Source organism: Ambystoma mexicanum, chromosome 13, assembly GCF_040938575.1.
Source record: "Ambystoma mexicanum isolate Mex_15411 chromosome 13, UKY_AmexF1_1, whole genome shotgun sequence".
Lineage (NCBI taxonomy): Eukaryota > Metazoa > Chordata > Amphibia > Caudata > Ambystomatidae > Ambystoma > Ambystoma mexicanum.
In genome coordinates, this window is record NC_090938.1 from 242,070,868 (window position 1) to 242,089,930 (window position 19,063).

The following is a 19,063-nucleotide window of genomic DNA, read 5'->3' on the forward strand; positions in this document are numbered from 1 at the left end:
CAATCTTCTACGTACTTCCCATCACTAACTCTTTATAGACTGCACAATTGTTTTAATTGTGTTCTACAGAAATGATATTTGTGCACCTGCTGTGCTACTCATTCCGCAATACCTCTGATCATATCCTAGATGGGACCGTAAGCAAATGCTGTTGATGGACAGCATCTTCCGACAAGACGAAAAACTAAAATTGACACAAATAATTAAAACGTTTTCACAAACCCTTGTTTGCAACCCATTTCTAAAACCAGCGGCCTCTGACTACACTTTAAAAATACTGCCTCACCAAATTCTTGAGCGACGAAACTCTCAAACCTCGATATTCTGAGGACTTGTAGATTCATGGATCAAATCCTGTGCTGTAAAACGTACTATGAAGATGGTGTTGATTCAAGGGGCCAGTCAATATCCCCAAATAATTTTAGTACTACATACTAGGATAAACCTTTATAAAAACCAACACCAGTTTAGTATGAATCTAGATTCAATCACCTGACAGCAGAATTTTCAAAGCATCAGTATCTTAACCCGATACATGCTTCAAAACAAAGGGAATTAAAGGGTGCCAGGACGGGCAAGGGTGGGTGGAGAAGCTGAAATGTAATGGTTATAGCTTGGGGCGACAGAAGAGGGCTTTCTGGGGATAACACAAAGGGCTTGTTTGGTCACAAGAATCTACAGGTTGAAAGAGGTTATGAATTTCATAGAGAGGGTGCGGGGTCATTGCAAGAACTTGGAGAGAGCCCTGGAGGTCTCATTGAGTAATGGGACGGTTAAATTACTGGGGCGTTAAAGGGAGTGCACTATGGGATCGGAGCTGAAAAGGATAGGGTTACAGGAACAGGTAGGGTTATTGTTGAGTTTGGTGGTCACAGGAATGATTGTGTCCACACAGTAAAGGTAGTGTAATCACAGAAAGAGCAGTTAAGTCACGGGGAGGGCTTGGAGGTCACAGAAGGGCTATTGGTGGTGGTAACAAGAACAGCTGTGGTTCTTGGTTAAGGCTAGTAGGGCACAGGAAGGGATATGGGAGTCCTAGAAAGAGCCCAATATGACTGTGTGGGGGCCAGTCATTGTGTTATGAAGAGATCACCGAATGAGGGGGGGGGGCACAGGAAGAAGTTCAAGGGACTAAGGCTGGGTCCAAACGAAAATTCACAACATAGTCTCAGGAGGTCATAGGAAGGAATTAAGGGCCACATAGGAAGGGCTTATGGATATCAGAAAGCAAGTGAAGTTACTGGAAGGACTCCAGAGGAGGCGTGTCCCAGGAACAGCATTACGGTTCACTTGAAATGCGTTATGGTTACTAGAAAAGGATTTTGGGCAGGGTGAAAAAGGACAGTCTGAGGTAAACAGAAAAGCTTGGGTGGGTAACGAGGTGGGCAAAAAGAGGGTCAGATAGAAGTATTTTACGCATTCACACTTACCTTCAGGAAGGAAGTCTGGGTGGGGTCCAGCTTAGAATTACATTCAACCTAATAGAAGGGAAAAAGCAAGAACATGTCACAGTACATCATATGCTTTTACCACCAGCAGCTGGCTTAAGTGAGTGATGGAGCGGCAGGCACCATGTTACATTTAATGAACTTGACCACGTCTGCAACATCTGCTTAAGTAGTATCCTTGCAAGGAGAACCAAACACTGTCCTAACACGCATACCTGCTGTTATGCCTGTGTAATAAGCTATTGAAGGTAGAGCCAAGAACTTCTATTGCAGGAGAAATGTAGGCGTAATCTGGAAGTGCAGCCAAGTAATTACAGAAGGGCTGCTTTAGTCATCTTCCCATTCATTACGCGGGCAATACTCTCACTTGTGATGGGTGTCTTAACATTCTGGTAGCATATTCTGAAGCTAGAAAAACATTCACACAGCTACTGACATGTTCTTAAGCGATATTACCCAAGGGGGATGGGGACATTAACCGGGCCAGGTAATGCCCTGGGGCAGCAGTTACAGGTTTATTGTATGCCCCCCCACCTGTCTGCGGAGGGTAATATTACTATTACTACCTCGGCACAGTATACCGGGGTACTGAGCGCGTTTAAATTGTAAAAAAGCGGCTTCACAACTTAAAGAAAATAGAAAAAGATAGCGACCATGGATCAGGGAGAAGGGACTACACATAGTCCCTTTATCCTTTCCATGGCGCCCACTTCAGTCGCGTATCGCAGAAGCATCGGGAACAACATTGTTCTTGGTGCAGCTTGAGGGAGAAGGATGTGCAAGGTAAGTGGGGCGGGGTGGGCAAACTAAGTAGCAAAGGGGTTTGGGGGATGAGGGTGTAGTATCCGGTGGGGGAAGATGGCGGCCTCTCCCTCCAAGGAGGCTTTCTCTGTATGCTAAAGCCCCCATTCTGAGCCTCCTCATTGGCTGGGAGACCAAAATCACGTCCCCTCCGGGTACTAATACGGTTTAAGGAAATATTGCAAACCTTACCCACACTTACAAAAAGCTGTGCTGTTTTGAATTTGAATGAGTGAAAACCAGTAGAAAACACTTAGAGAAAAACCTAATGCCAGATTTTCAAAAGGGCTTTGCTCTTGAAGTTTGTCTCAGATTACCTGTACATTAGGTTTGGGTATTTGGCATTCTCTGGCCTTGTAATACGTTTTAGTTCAGGAGGACCAATGTATGGTCCATTTGAGATGGGTCTGTTGACTTCATTTACTAGAGCATTGTCCATGCCCAAGATCATTCCTGCATGAGCCCGAGTCAGATTCTTAGAGTATCCTCTGCCGTGGTTTCTTTGCATCAGCATGAAAAACAATGTTAAGGATCTGAAGAAAGAATGCTTAAGAGCCAGGCAGCCAATGGGTATCTGCAGCATGTGCAAGTGTCAGGGTTTTTCTTTCGACAATGGTTTGTTGGTTCGCTCCATGAGCCATGACCTCAACTCCCAAGTACAGGACGGCCACCACTAATCTAGAAAACCACTACATGGGCCAGGAAATCAACCAGGGAGCCCATTTCAATGAGTCTTTGCAATAAAAAAAAAATAAAAAAACATCTTGCACATTGACATATTTAGCAACTATGTGTTGAACTGAATAAAGGTTGAAGGGAAGGTCCCTTTAATTGTAAAGAAAAACGTTATCCTGAAGCCCAATGTAAAGCTGTCTGATGCTTTGAATGGGAAAATATGCATAGTGGTTATCCCACAATCACTAGCTAGCAGACGTAGCTCCTTTCTAACACTACTGTATGTTCCATCATACTCCTCCTTGGCCTCTCTGGCAGGCAAAGCACTTTGATGCCATAACCTATAACAGTATGATCCACTGCTGGAGAACATAAGATAATAAACGTAAGATGCCTTTTGATAGTTGAATAATTATCATACGTTACACAATGCCCACCTTTTGTCCCCTGCTTTTGTAAAATCAAATGTACAGACTGATCTTCATTTTCTTCGATTATTCTGCTACGAACAATAGCATGAAGTTCGTCCACCCACCTGAAAGCTCTGCCATGAGTCTGTCTACCTGGTGTTGCCATTAAGTAGGAAGTAGTTCACCTGCTCCAACCAGTGCTCCAGATAAGCTTTGCAAGTGGGAGTATTTTAGTCCCTCTTTTTTAAAGTTGGGAGCAAAATTATTTTTTTGTAAAAATGTAAATCCAATTCCCAATGGGAGTGTTTTATTTGCAGGTAAAACATTTTTTTACTGGAAAACTGAATGTTTTGTAATACAGTTCATGAACATACAAATATACAGATTTACTTCTACCCATCAGGCACTAATAATAGTAGTTCCTTCCTGTGGCACTACGTGCACTACTGGTCCAAACATATCCATGGAACTTTGAGGGTGAAAGCAATTTTTTGTTGGGAGTATTTTTACCCCCATCTTTATTTTTTGGGAGTATTTGCCTATTTTTAGGGAGTAAAATTGACCGATAGACTCATTATCTGTAGGAGTGGCTCCAATAGATGGAGGTTTTTCTAGTCTCTCTCTCTGAACAAAGATACTTCTGCTTCTAGTACTGGGAGTACTAGGTCTGTCCTTTGCCAGATTATTTGTGAACCCCACTCTTATATTTTGCTTATACAATCCTCATATGGAGGATTTCCTAAAATATAATTTGCTGTGTTTAAGGCCTTCAGACTTGAGGCAATCACCTTTTTAACTTTTCCCTAGCAGTCCTCTAATCTGTCCTCGCCCTGAGGAGCCCATAAGAGTTGCCTAGCGCTAGACCACAGAGTACGAGAAACTAGGGCTCACATTATTATGCCAGAACGAAGCTGCAAATTGTACTGCAAGGATCCCCCGTGGGGAGGGGGGGGTGCATCCTATCGGCCAGAGGTGTGGATGCACTCTAGGCGTTGTTGAATATAGCCTGCAGGCTCACTTTTCCATGGTGTCATCGTCACTAAGGGGGAACAGAAGAAGGAGGACCCTTTTTTGGAAAGGCCAGCCAAAGTAGGCCTGTGACGATGATGAAGATTGCTGTTGCGCATTGGGTCACAACCATGAAAGTTAATAGGACTTCTATAGTGGTGGGGGATGGGGGGGGAAGCTATGGAACAGCGCTTGTTATTTGGTGGAATATACACTCCAGTCCAACTCCAATAGCATATGGGGTGAGTTATCTGCCTCTGAGGCAGCTGCAAGGACATCTGTTGCACCAATGGACACACACCCCAGTGTGCCCACTCCAGAGGGCTCCTCAGATGCCAGGTGCTGTTAACGGATGAAAAAGGTAATCGCTGGGCCAATGAAAGAGGTTGACTGACACTTGAAAAAAGCAACATCAAACTCTGACATTGTAAAGTGTGCACAAGAATGGACGTTACCTTTTTTGCCCTCACTGCCCCCGCCATTTAGTTAATGCTAATTCCACATCTGTAACCTAGCACCAGAGCGTTATGTTGAGGGGTAATTCGAGAGTAAAGCATTGGAAAAGCATTGAAGCCGGATGGATTACCTATTTTCTACGTTTTCTGTGTGTCTAAAAAGCAACCAGAGACCCCCCCCCCCGCTCCCCAGATATTCAGCAATTGCACGATGGAGAGCGGCTTTTAGGATGATGGCAGGGTTGCTTAAGTAACATCTCACGGGAAAGTAAAGCCACAAACTGCTCTTGCAATGGCACGAAAAGCCACAGCCGAGTGTGCTAGCACCATAGTCACATTTGCGGGTGCAGCCAAGCGCTGCACTTGCGCGATTCCAGCTCATCACTTACCACAGCGTCCTCATGTGGAGCCTGGTCTCCAACCACCAGCATCACCGGGCACCTGCAAACGGTAAAGGACCTTTACTTTGAGAGGGAAGTTGACAGGGAAGCTACCTTTATTTCAAAGAATATTATCATTTAAAATAAATATATATATGTTTGAAGGATGTGGCATAGGAACGATGGAAGGCCCAGATTAACTCCGTGTACACACGGACGGACACACATTCTTGGAAAGTGCAAGCTGTAAACCCTGAGGCAGGAACATAGGGAATGTGATCCCATCCCTTTTCCTTGCCAGGGACACTCCGAATCAGATTGTAAGAATGATGTGTGGCAGGATGCAGTTTTTTTGTAGTGGGTGATCAGATCCGATCCAGTCTCCTGTTAAATGAGCTAAGAAACAGAAGGTACAGGCTAGCAATACGATGGACATTTGGAAACTCACTTGAGGGTAATTTCTCCACCTCGTTCCAAGTTCAGGTCCCGACGGCTATGAGAAAGAAAAGAGAGGTAACATCCATGGGAACAACCAGCATCTCTTCTTAATTGTTACACATAGCCCCATTGCAGATTCAACTTCAGGCCTTAATCCATATTAGCATCCGGTGGAGTGGCGCCAGCGCTCGCACTATAAGCCCAATGTTCCATTCCTCCCTTGCTGCCTCCTGTGCCACTCCGGCAGCGCCATTTTCTTTTTGCTGGCGCTGACTCCAGTACCCTCTCCGCCCTTGTTCCCATCCCACCACGCCCCCCAACACCCAGTGCCTCCCATGACACCCCCCCCCACCTCGTCCTACCCTGCCCTTTCAACCCTCCTTGGCTGGCAACGTCTCCCAGCGGGCCCTTTTTACTGAGGTCCGCCGCAAACTGTTAAAGCTGTTAGTAGCACCTCGTGCTAACGTCCATGGTGTTAACATTCCTGCAACCAGCTGAGTCTTCCATACCACTGTTTTAACTCAAGGTGAACAGCGCTCCCTATCCAGCCAGAGAAGGTGGCACAAAGCCATGCTCCATGGACCCAGACAGACGGTAAAACTAGTGCATGCCTCCTCTGACTTCATTGTTTCTGTGGGATGCAGAGGCCACCTACCTGTTGTAGCTGTTCCAGTAGAGGTAATTGTTGGGGAGGATGGTAGAGGTGGTTAGGGTCTCTTTGTACTGCTTGACCACCTCAGTGTTGTTGGAGATCTCCTCCTGCAAGAGGAGAGCGAGCAGATGAGGGCCAGAGAAAGATGGCAAAAAACATCTCGGAGCAAGAGGCAATGCGGAGACATGACAGACTGTAGACAATGTTTTCCTGTTTAGGGACAGGTCTGGGAAAGAATCTAGGGTAACTAAGATTGACAGACATGTACCACTTTACAATGAGTTAAATCCATCTTTGAGGGTACACATCTAAAGCAGAAATAAGCAGGACCCTCTCCAGTCTATGGTGGATGGCCAGAGAAGACCCTCTGCACAGTAGTTCTTCCATAAGATGTACCCCCTAAAGAATTCCCCTCTTGGTGGAGGATGGGAACCCTCTGGGGGAGTGTTAGGTGAGTTTCACTAAAGTCTACCTGTGGTAAGACTTTATAAAACTATCCCATGGTATACAGAGCTCCAACTTCTAGTATAGGCCTGTACCACTCAAGGTTTTGGTAGTGTGGCAGAGCAGTCAGGCTTATCTTAGGAGGGAGAAGTGAGCTGTAGGTAAGTACAAAGAACTTAGAATATATATAGGCCCAAAGAAACACGCACACACGTGTAGTATCAAAATATATTTTATATACACAGGGTTAAGTTAAATCTTCAGGTAAGTAAGTTCTATTTCAAACTAATAAACACAATAGAAAACCAACGCAATACTTCAGGTGAGTAAATCTTAAGTTAAGAGTAATACAGTTATTGAACACAGTTCAAAAGGTAAGTAAAATCACTGTTATAGTAACTTAGAAAATATTCTGTTGTATGAATAAAATGTTAAGCAAGACCAACAAAAGAAGGTCAGTACTTTTCAGAGGCCTTAAAGCTTTAGCAGTCCATCCCTATCTAGGTCCGAGTTCTTCAAAGTCAAATTGCATGTAAAGCAGGTGCAGAAAAGGCAACGTCCCAGAAGATTTGAGTATAAGTATCAAGCTTTTGTTGGTCAAAAAGGGTTCAAGGACCTTGGGAAAGGACAATATATAAATATATATATATATACATACATACACACACACACACACACACACACACACATTAGGCCTGGGCGAACGGTAGGTGTGACGACCAAAACACCGGAATCAGCACTCCAGCAACAAAGGAGCAACAGAATGACTCGCTGGTTCCTGAAGAGAGATGAAGAGGCAGCCGGATGCCGTCACTATGCAGCAGCGGTAGACCCGGCCACCTGTTCCTTGGTCATGTCGATGAAAGGAGGGACCCTGGAAGGGATGTTGCAGCTGCAGTCGAGAGAAAGGACTCCCATCAAAGGATTTGTCATGCTCCAATGCTGGCCTGGGGTTTTGGTGCCTTTTCACAGACTCCATGAAGAACGGTTCTCGTCAGAATGATTCACCTCGCTTGCTCGGTCCTGCACTCTGGTGAGGGGACTATGAGGAGTGAGATCTTGCTTCTGGAGGTTCGGAACAAGTCCCCCAAAGTTTCTGGAGAGTTTGTTCACAGCTAGACTAAGCACTTCACTCAGGCTTGAGTGCCCAGGGTATTGGTCGTTTGCAGCCCAGGAAGGTCATAGAATGTTGTGGGATGGCTTGAATTGTAGGTTGTATTAGAATTGATTATTCCCACCAGTCCAAGGGAGGTAGCCATCCACTTCGGAGCTTCCCTGTCGATTTGAAAACGGGGTTAGGACAGTAGCGGTACTTCAGTAGGCTTCAGTAGCTGGAAGGCTGTCTCCTTCCGTTCTCCTGTTCCAGTGGCCAACTTGTCTTCAGCCGGAGGATCCTTGCCTTTTATCCAGGAACCCATCCAATTAACACTCATGCTACATTCAAACTTTGGGGATGGGAGGGATGGCTGTCCTTTCCGGGCAGTCAGCCTCTCAGTTGGAACTGTTTCCAGGCAGTCATCTCATGAGACAAAGAACAGTAGTGTTTCGAACTCCTCCACTACTTCCTGTCCTCGCAGACACACTAGAGCCTTGGCAGGCTTCACAGAGGGTCCACGCCGAAGATAGATCAAATCAGGACCTCCCGAGCCCAGAATGGCAGAAGGATCAAGAAAGGCCAAGCACACAACAAATGGCGAAAAAAAGAATACAGCTGTGAAAGAGGATACAGTGTAACCCCTCAGCACTCCATATAAGGTGGGGTGTGCTGATCTCACAATATAAAATGTAAAAAGGACAACAGATATCCCTTCATCCCTTTGAACATGTGTTCAGACAAGGGAAGTAAAGAACTGTAATAGAAATGTTACAGGAACGTTGAGAAAGGGGATACCGTGTAACCCTTCATCACTTCACATATGGTGGGGTGTGGCGATCTCATAATGGGAATTGTAGAAAGGATACAAAGTATCCCTCTAACCTTGGGAACATATAATTCACACACGGAAAATAAGAGAAAATAAAAAGTCGGCCAAGTGGCTCCCCTGCAACGCTGCACAGAAAGTTCTGTGTAATGGAACAGTAAAATGTAGATGCCCAAAACGTTACAGGAAAGTAGGACTCCAAAAATAAAGTATGGAGAGACACAAAAATGACTCCTGTAGATAGAGTAAAAGAAAGTGTGAGTGGGGAAAAAGTTTCTGACTCAGGAACATAGAAAAAGAATCCCAAGTCCAGCAAAAAGTGCTCGGGGTCTCAGGTGAAGGTGATTTGGCATAAATATGACCATCTAACCTATCAAAGAGTCATTGTGGATCTCGGTTGTAAGAGTAATTGTTTTGTTTGGTGCTTGTTGGCATTAGCATAGATTTCCCATGTCCTCGTATTGCGATTGATCATATCTTGATTGCTGTGTTGCAGAATCCCGAGGCTCAGGGGTACAGCAGTAAGACCTGAAAAACATTTATTGCTGTTAAAACAAAAGCAACCTGGCCCAGGGTCTGCCTTGGGGCAAGATGGATCCAGTGGTCAAACGTTGTATGGAGCTTAAAGGGTTAATAGGAAGGTAGTTGTGTCAAGGATATCTTTTAGCACTCTGAAAACCGCAGGAAAACCCCACACCCTGGACTAGGGTATTAATGTAACACAGTATACTGAACAAATTTATCCAGAGGTTGTTTCTTAGTTTTAAAGGTATCAAAAATGTATTTATTAAGATACATCATTTACAAAAAAGAATTAATCATTAATTAATGCACACATATGAAATTACATTACCATTGCAGGAGAGCATAAGACACCAGATAATAAAATCCTAACATCACCAACCATCATTCATCAACAATCACACCATCATTTTCAACACAAATCAATCAGCCTCATTCACTCACAGTAAACACTTTTGAACTACAACATTTAGTACAATTCATAAGTGGTAGCATTTCATAAATTAGCCCCACAGAGTCTTTAATATTTCATTTTATCCACATGTAATGTGTATCAGCACAATCATTAACCAGAGAATGTGCTCTATTCCACGGAGTGGGTATGTTCAACAATAAATGATAAATTCCATCCCCGGATGTTCTCTAACGGTTTCGACGTTTTATGAAGTGATTGAAATAACGTCTTCATCAGGAGAAATAATTGATATTACCACTGGCTCCCAATGTCATATGCTCCAAAGGATCAAGGACCACAAAATGTGGCTCAGGGACAATCCACCAAATTCCAAAAATCTTGAAGATGAGCTTGAATTATTCCAGTATTCGGACAACTGTGGCCGGTATCAATGTTAACTCGGCACGGGTGGTTAAGGTTTCAATCAAGTCTCAAAGGACACCCGGATGATGCTACAACTACTCCAGCCGCCACTTATGAGAAATTGTCCTGAGGATATCTTTTAGCCATATGTGAAAATGTTCTGCTGACATTTGTATTATTTCAAGATCACCTGAATGTGAGAACCCCACTAGAAACAAGTGGTTCTTTCGCAAGGGGCAAATCCACCCACCCTTAAAACTTTCATTTACACTTATTAGCACTCTGTTAGGGAGAATTCTCAAAATGTGCTAATTCCTTTCACCTTAGAGACCCCCAGCAACTTTGCTGGATTTTGATTTTGATTTACCTGGAAAGAGAGTGAGCCTTTTTTCCCCACTCTCATGTATTTTGATGTGTGTTTTACTCTTGTGTTCTTTGATTATGGAGTTTTAGATAACTCCATAAGCATCATCTTTTCATGTGTGCTACACAGCACCTTCAGTGCAGTGACACAGGTTTGTCTTTTAAACCTCCAAAAGGTTTAAATACCTTCTCTGGGATAAACTACTGTTTCCCAGAGAATGTAAGGTTAAATTGACTTTACTAGTCTTTTTAAATTCGTAGACCCAGCACACACCATCTTCCTATAGGGTGCCGGAGGGGTTACCTACTATCCTCTGTGTCTAGAAACTCATGTAGCAGTCAAATGCTACCCTTTCCTATTGAAATGGCTGGTGGCAGTGGTTTTACAACAAACTACCATGATTTTTCCTGACCGCGAACAGCGGTAGCTAAAAATCACGGGAGCCATGTTTTTCAAGATGGCGCCTTAAGCCCCTTTGTTTAAACAGGTCCCGGTGTCATTTTCCACATTTCTTTTTGGAAAGGTCCTTCTAGAGTTTGTCTCTGCACCCCAAACCACGTTTGGTCCCTTTGTTCTTGCGCCTTTGGCGGGCTTCAGGACTGAAGACCGCCTCTGGCACCTGAGTGTCTGGGGTGGGCAGGAAGTGAGGGAGGTGCCCGAAACTCCCTGTTGAGACCCAAATGCACTCTGGCGTGATTGGCTGGCTGACTGTCCAGCAAGGAAAGCCACCCTGCTGGGTGAGTGACAACTAGGCTGGAATGAAAGGGAACAAACTGTTTAAAAGGCGAGTCTCTTGGCTTGGAAGGCAGTGTCGACCACTGGAACGAAAGAACCGAAGACTAGCTGGAAGAGGATGGCTGCTGCAACTCCTGGACCGTTGGTTTGCCCGGTGAAGCCCTGCTGCAGGTCCGAATTGCCAAGTTCATCTCGACAGAGATGTCCCTTCAAGGATGACTTCTTCCTTAGAGTTGGTGGGACCAATCAACTCGTAAGCCACCTGGATACCATTCTCAGAGCTCGTTTGGTTTAACCAGGGGGAAAGACACCAGCTTGTGTGCTTGACTATAGCTACTCGAACCGAAGATCTTCCATTTGCCAGCTTGTTTGACCCGTCCCCGTGCATTGCAGGAGGCCCCCTGACGTCCTCCCTCTTGTCCCCACGACTGAGGCTCAGGAACAGTAAGATCTGCAGGAACTTCCAGGAACCAACGTCTTCAGTTGCATCTTTTCTTCATATTAAGGTAATGTGCCAACCCGATTGAGAGAACTTACCTCTCACGAGGAAATTTTCGTGAAACTTTCCCAACTTGCAGGCTTAATCGGCTTGTGACCCAACATATGATTCTTTTTCGTACAAACTACTTCTGAGAACTTTGGCAAAGACTTCACCGTTTACTACCAGAACTGCTCTTTCCTATCCAAGACACTAGCCCATTGACTTTGGCCTAGGCCTATTGAACTGAAGCGAGTCCTCTAGTGAACTGAAACTATTTGCACTGCCTAAGAAAGTATTTGCGATCTATTTTATTAACTTGTGCCTTTTTACTCCTATTTCAGGGGAGCCTAATTCACTTTCCATACAGTTGGCCATCACCTTGTACCCTAACCCCACTTTGTTGGTTTGCCTACGGATCCCAGCTTTCCTTGCCTGTCACCTTTGCCGTTCCGTCCACCCTCTCCTCTGCTCCTCCTTGCTGGCTAGCAACAACTCGCTACTTAGTCACATCAGGTGGCCTTCCCGTTGCAGGCCCCGCCAATCCTTCTACCCAAAGACCCTAGAACACCGAAGCAGGGCTCCGTTCTGAGTCCTGCATTCCTCTGCTAGAGCAACCATGTTTTTGGTTTTAATTACCTGTTGATGGATCAGACACTTGCCGCAGCCTGTGCTTTTAGGAATTTGCTCTGGGGTGCTAATAGCTATAACAGCAAGGGCCATACCCAGTGGTTTTACTGCAGAATATTAACTGTACATATTTTTCAGGGCAGAATATTCATTGCAAAGAAATTCAGGCCATTAAAAAAAATGAAAAAAAAAAAAAAAAAAAAAAATGGATGGCACGTTTGGGAAAGGGGAGCTCTACAGCGGCGGGGGTGACTCTGGGGCTTAACTGGGTCTGTACGGTTTGCCCCTGCATATTTTACAGCATAAATGAGTTGGATTTGTGGCACCGTCTATCCAGTGGGCAGGAAACGTTCCTGTCATCAGAACTTGTAAAAGTCTTGAAATTGTTAGATTTGTACAACAATCACCCCTGAGGATTGGTTGGAACTGGTGTTTATCTTTACTTTTTATATTAGAAATGTATTGGTTATGATGATTTTATATGGTGTTATATGGAAAGTCAAAGTAGGGACTATGGCATGTTAATAACAAAAAAATTTGCTTTAAAAAACACATGGACCATTGCTTAACTAGGTGGAGGGGCGTCTTTGAAAACTGTATATTCAGAGTTCTCGCGCCAGATAGTTTATCTAAAGTTCTACATCAGGTTCTTTCTGGAAGGTCTGAAGGCATTCGGATTTTCTTTTAATCTGAGTGCAGGTGTCCAAGTCTTGTCATATATATTTTTGCTTCATGATTTTGGCAAGGTCTGCCAGCTAGTATCCAGTTTGCTGAAGGAAGTGCTCTCATGGACTTTTTGAGCTTATTTTTGGCTATTTCCAGCTGAATATCTGTAGCTTCGAAATCTTGGCAATCTCCTACATTATTGTGATGCTGGAAATGCATCGGAGGGACAGGGCCTCCGTATCCTTGTCCTTTACTGCTTTTTATAGTGTGTTCTGTTGTGTTTTCCGCGCAGGAGTTCATGTGGGACTCCTGGCGGTGCAGCTCTCTTTCTTTTGGTTTGGTGAACAGACCCGTGGGATACCCTTATGGCACCCATGGGTGGGGGTACAACCCTGTGCCCCTAGTGTATGTTTTTGGGCACCTGTGGGTGGCCCGCAGAGCAGGGTATGGGCTGGTGGCAGCCCCATGCTGAATTTGACAGGTGCGCGGAGTATCCTCCATTTTGGGATACCCCGGCCCTGCCATTGGGATCAGTTGATTCCTGATGGAAAACAAGATGGCCCCGGTGGCTTCTTGCTTTCTATTACCCATTACCTTGTTTTCCCAAAGTCCTGGGAAGCCCTGACTCTGTCCCTTCCCCCTGACTGGCTGTTGGATGGAAGTGCCATATATGGTGTTGTGAAGGCCCAGTCAGACTAGCTGGAGCCTTCCCGGTGATGTATGTTGTGGGTACCTCCTGTGGGTGGGACCTGGGTGAATAGAGTGTGTGACGAATATGCATTCTGTGTTGTGGGTGTCTAGTATCTGGTGGTTGACACAATGACTGAGACAACCCTGCCCGAAACCGGTATGAATGCAGCTTGGAGTGTTGAATGGCTTGGTACTTGTCCCAATACACATAACTTGTTATGAGTGTCTGGAGAGAAGTGAATGGCCTGAATACCTCGTGTGCCCGATTGGCTGCCTGCCTGCATGAATGCCCGTAGTCATGATAGGATGCTTGAGTGTGACCCAGCGGAATGAATGGGAGATCAACAGTATATCTGGGGACCTCTCACTGCTAGGAATCGTGTTCAGAAGCTGAAGTCCACTACGACGAGTAACTGGATTAACTGACGCTTGACCTTGAAGCCCTGCTGGACGAGAAGAAGTGCTGTTGCTCTCCTTCACAATCTGAAAGCTGCTGTGTTTCCAAGGACTGACCCAGAGAGGACCTGGTAAGGCGCCCTCTTCCCGAGCTACGAGGGACCATCGTGCACAGCTGATCTTTGCCAACGCTCCCTGGTAGACAGACCTTCGACAGGCTGCCGACCCGATACGGGGACTGCTGCGCAACTCCAAGGAGAAGCACCCGGACTGTTGTCCGCCACTGTCGACGACTGCCGTCGCCGACCGGAGCCGCCGTGCTCCCGTTTGCCTAAGAACTTCCATTGATCATCGGACGCTCTCGTCTGCATCGCCACCCGCTTGTCTCCTGCTGGAGAAGGCCCGACCGTCGACGTGCCGAGGAGCATCCACCGCTGGGTTTCCCGCCACCTACAGACCGCAGAGACGCCGACGACTCGACGCCCTTGCTGGGCCACAGTTCTTCATCATCTCTTTGCGGTCCAGAACTATTGTCACTGAGGTGCCCCGCACGCCTCTTCCTTGCAGGACGCCAACGCTCTGTCGTCGACGAGCACCGCTAGGAACGAAGCTGCCACTTCCCGGCCATAGTTCACCCTGTTCACCGTCGGACGTTCGACGATCCGTGACTCCTGCCTTAAAGGGAGGGCACTCAAGAAGGGCCGTCGATTCCCCAACACCGAACGCCAAGTTCCCTGACACCTCTCGACGATCCGTGGCTCCCGCCTGAAAGGGAGGCACTCAAGAAGGATCGGTCGACTCATCGTCGGAGAACTCTACTCCACCAGGTACATTGGGGGGGTAAAACCTTAATAGGAAGAAGTAAGACTATCGAACATTATATGGCCTGGGCTTGTGCTATATATCTTTATTTACAGGTTCCCCAGGTGGGGGTGGGCGGGGATCTCCACACAGGACTGCGCCTAGAGGTAGGGGCCAGTATTCTGCCTTTTGTTTCAACCATCTTACGTTCCAGCCTATCTCTATTGCTGGTTTACTCATTATTGATCTGTGACATTTTAACCGTACAGTTGATGCACTTTAATGAGATTCGATAACATTAGTGGTACCACTCTAGACGTGTATATATTTATCATTATTGACTTCCAAGTACAAAGTGCTTTATTGTTATTGTGTACATACGGAACAAGTTACTTACCTGTAACTGTTGTTCTCCAGCATGGGTCTGGCATGGATTCACATGCTCATGAATATTCCCCGTCGTCAGGCTGGGAATCCTCGGTAAAGAAAAAACCAGTATCAGTTTCGTTTCTGATCTGTCTTTCGTAGTAATAACCAATCACTGGTCTCTGCGTCATACTGACCACAGCCAATGACTGCCCTCTACCTAAGCACCGCCTCTGGCAGCCATCTTCAGATTTGGAAGCACGTGAAGTGGCAGTATGACCAAGTGAAGAGCCGCAGAGGGGTAGGCGGGAGGGTTCGCATGTGAATCCATGCCAGACCCATGCTGGAGAACAGCAGTTACAGGTAAGTAACTTGTTCCTTCTCCAGCATGGGGTCTGGCATGGATTCACATGCTCATGAATAAAGAATACATAGCAGTACACACATGCACAACCACGGGAGGTGGCAAAGGCTCAACATTAAGCATCACATAAACTCAACATTAAGCATCTTACCTCCTCACCAGGCTCACCTCAGGCGAACAGGTTGCGCAGCACTGCTTGGCCGACCCTGGACTCCTCCCTGGAATCCCGGTCGACGCAGTAGAATTTCGTGAAGGTGTGCGTCGACCTCCACGTAGCAGCCCTGCATATGTCCAGCAGGGGCACACCAGATAGGAACGCCGTGGTAGCTGCGATCGCTCTGGTGGAATGGGCTCTCGGACGGCCAGGCAGCGGTCGGTTTGCCAACCGATGACAGTACATGATACAGCCGGAGAGCCATCTGGAATGGAAGCCTTCGAGAGAGCCTTCCCCTGATTGACAGGTCCAAAGTTCACAAAGAGTTGTGACGTCTTCCGAAAACACTTCGTGCGGTCTACGTAGAACTTCAGCGCTCTAGCCACATCCAGCGAGTGCAAAGTCCTCTCAGCCGGCGACGAAGGCGACGGGAAGAACACAGGCAACACCAAGGGTTCGTTGAGATGGAAGTCCGACGGCACCTTGGGCATGAAGGAGGGGTGCGTCCTGAGCACTACCCTCGTGTCGTGGAAAGTCAAGTACGGGGCCTTGCAGGAAAGGGCCTGGATCTCTCCCACTCGTCGTGCGGAGGTGATGGCCACAAGAAAAGCTGTTTTCCACGATAGAAACTTCAACGGGGCCGAGTGCAGAGGCTCGAACGGAGGTCCCATGAGCTTGGTCAGCACCACGTTGAGCTCCCACGCCGGGGCCGGAGCCTTCACCGGCGGGAACGATCTGAACAGTCCCTTCATGAACTCTTTCACCAGACGATGAGACCACAAGGACGTCCGCCCCGTGGTTCTGGTGTATCGGGAGATCGCAGCAAGATGAATCTTGATGGACGCGTGTGCCAGACCAGCTTTGGCCAGCGTCAGCAGGTACGGCAGTACTTGGGGAGCCGTAATCCGTAGAGGGTTAATCTTCTGTGCGTGGCACCAGACAGAGAACCTCTTCCATTTGTGTCCGTAGCATTTAAGAGTCGAGGACGCCCTGGCCTTTGCAAGAACCTCTCTGCAATCGGCCGGTATGTCGTATCCTCCAAACTCTAGCGCTGCAGGAGCCAGGCCTGCAAGTTCAGCGACTTCGGGTCGTGGTGGAGGATGGCGCCTCCTTCCCTGGAGAGTAGATCCGCGTCCGCCGGCAGCTTGATCGGCGGGGACGCTGACAAGTCCAGAAGGTCCGGGAACCATATCTGCCTCGGCCACGCAGGTGCGACGAGGATCATCCTGCACCGTGACCTCTTGAGCTGGTTGACGAGCCGGATTAGCAGAGGCAAGGGAGGGAACGCGTAGAGGAACAGGCCCTCCCAGGGGAACGAGAAAGCATCGCCCATGCTCCTCGTCTGGGGAAACCTGCTGGCGAACCTCCGGCACTTGGTGTTCGTTGCCGTCGCGAACAGGTCGATCTGGGGTGTGCCCCACCGTCGGAAGAGGCGATCCACCAGATCCTGCCGTAGTTCCCACTCGTGGCACGAGCGCAGCTCCCTGCTGAGTGAGTCGGCGATGGTGTTTTTTATCCCTGCCAGATGAAACGGTACCAGAAAAATCCCTTGGGCGACGGCCCAATGCCACAGGTCCTGCGCCTCCTTGGACAGCGCTGGGGACCTGGTTCCGCCCTGTTTCCTGATGTAAAACATGGTGGTGGTGTTGTCGGTGAAGATCCTCACCACCTTGCCCTTGAGGGACGGAAGGAAGGACCTGAGGGCCCAAAACACTGCACGGAGCTCCAGGACGTTGATATGCAGGGACTTCTCCGTCGGGAGCCCGAGTCCCCTTGCGTGCAGATTTTCGGTGTGCGCTCCCCACCCTTCCAGGGAGGCATCCGTGGTCACAGTCTCCTGGTGGGCTGGGGTCTGGAAGTCCATGCCCGCCGTCAGATGCGCGCGGGTGCCCCACCACCGTATCGCTCGTCGGAAACTCTCGTCGAGCTTGATCCTTTCCTCGAAGCTGCCCGTCGTCTGGATCCAGCGCGCATCCAGGAATTCTTGCAACGGGCGCATCCGGAGCCTGCACATGGGAATGAGGTAGATGCAGGAAGACATCATCCCGAGGAGGGACTTGATGGACCTCACCTTGGCCGCGTCGGCCACCAACATCCGTTGCACCTTGCCCAAGATGGTCCTGGTCCTCTCCTCCGACGGGGAGGCCAGAAGGGACACTGTGTCGAGCCTCGCTCCCAGAAACAGTGCGACTTGCGCGGGCACCAGGTGGGATTTGGCGTAGTTCACGGAGAATCCCAGGTCCGTGAGGAGTTGGACGGTCCTTGCCGTGTGGACCACGGCGAGCTCCCTCGTCTTGGCGCGGATGAGCCAGTCGTCCAGGTAGGGGTAGACGTGAATCCCCTCGCGGCGCAGCTGCGCCGCCACCGGTGCGAGGCACTTGGTGAATACCCTGGGTGCCGACCGTAGTCCGAAGGGGAGGGCTTTGAACTGGTAATGACGCCCTTGGACCACGAATCTGAGGAATTTTCGGTGCCCCTTTAGGATGGGAATGTGGAAGTAGGCATCCTCCAAATCCAACGACGATAGGAAGTCTCCTTCCTCCAGCTGACCCAGGACGTGCTGGAGGGTGACCATCCGGAACTTCTGCGCCTTGATGAACTTGTTCAGACGTCGCAGGTCTAGGATGGGGCGCCATCCTCCCGTCTTCTTCTTCACGAGGAAGTATCGCGAGTAGACTCCGGAGCCCCGAAGCCTCTTTGGGACGAGTTCGATGGCGCCCTTTCTGAGCATCGCCTTTACCTCCAGGAGAAGTTGAGGGACGTGAAGTTCTTTCCTGGCCACGGGGGGGACGCGCGGGCACCTTCTTTGAAACTCGAGCGCGTGGCCCCGGGCCAGGGCGTCCAGCACCCAACGGTCGGTGGAGATGGACTCCCACACGCTGACGAAGCCCGCCAGCCGGCCTCCCACCGGGGTGCTTCGGTGGGGGCCCGACCCCACGGCCGGTTCAATCCTGCTTGGACGCGGCCTTGCCGCCTTGACCTCCTTGGCGACGACGGCGGGGTCCGCTAGACTTGCCTCGTCCTCTGTAGGCCTCTTGCGACGACGAGCGGGCCGCTTGACGGTAGGAAGCGAAACCGCCGCCGGAACCTTTGGAGGCGCCCTTGCCTCCGCCGCTCCGAAAGGGCGTTCGTCGTTGCTGCAGGACTCCAAGGGCCCTGGCCGTCTCAGTATCCGCCTTGATGGCCTGAAGGGAATCGTCCACTGTCTTCCCAAACAGGTTGTTCCCGTCGAAGGGCATGTCCAGGACTCTGGTCTGGACGTCCTGCCGAAAGTCTGTAGCTTTGAGCCATCCACGACGTCGAAGGCAAACGCCGTTGCCCAGCTGGCGGAACCCAGTGTCGGCGATGTCCGTCGCCACGGTGATGGCGTGGTCCGACGCCACCTCACCTTCCTGCAGGATCTCAAGGGCCTCCGCCCTCTTGTCGTCCGGCAGAAAATCCAGCAGG

General features: G+C 48.5%; 1 protein-coding gene across 3 annotated transcripts in view; it reads right to left on the reverse strand.

The window, feature by feature from the left end:
- NDRG2 (NDRG family member 2) overlaps positions 1–19,063 on the reverse strand; it is a 297,715-nt gene that overhangs the window by 31,593 nt on the left and 247,059 nt on the right. For all 3 annotated transcript variants that reach the window (XM_069633717.1, XM_069633716.1, XM_069633718.1), the window contains 4 exons: positions 6,271–6,374; positions 5,626–5,670; positions 5,187–5,238; positions 1,431–1,478 (listed from right to left, as the gene is read on the reverse strand). In XM_069633717.1, the coding sequence (XP_069489818.1) occupies positions 1,431–1,478; positions 5,187–5,238; positions 5,626–5,670; positions 6,271–6,374 (249 nt within the window). The remainder of the gene's footprint in view (positions 1–1,430; positions 1,479–5,186; positions 5,239–5,625; positions 5,671–6,270; positions 6,375–19,063) is intronic.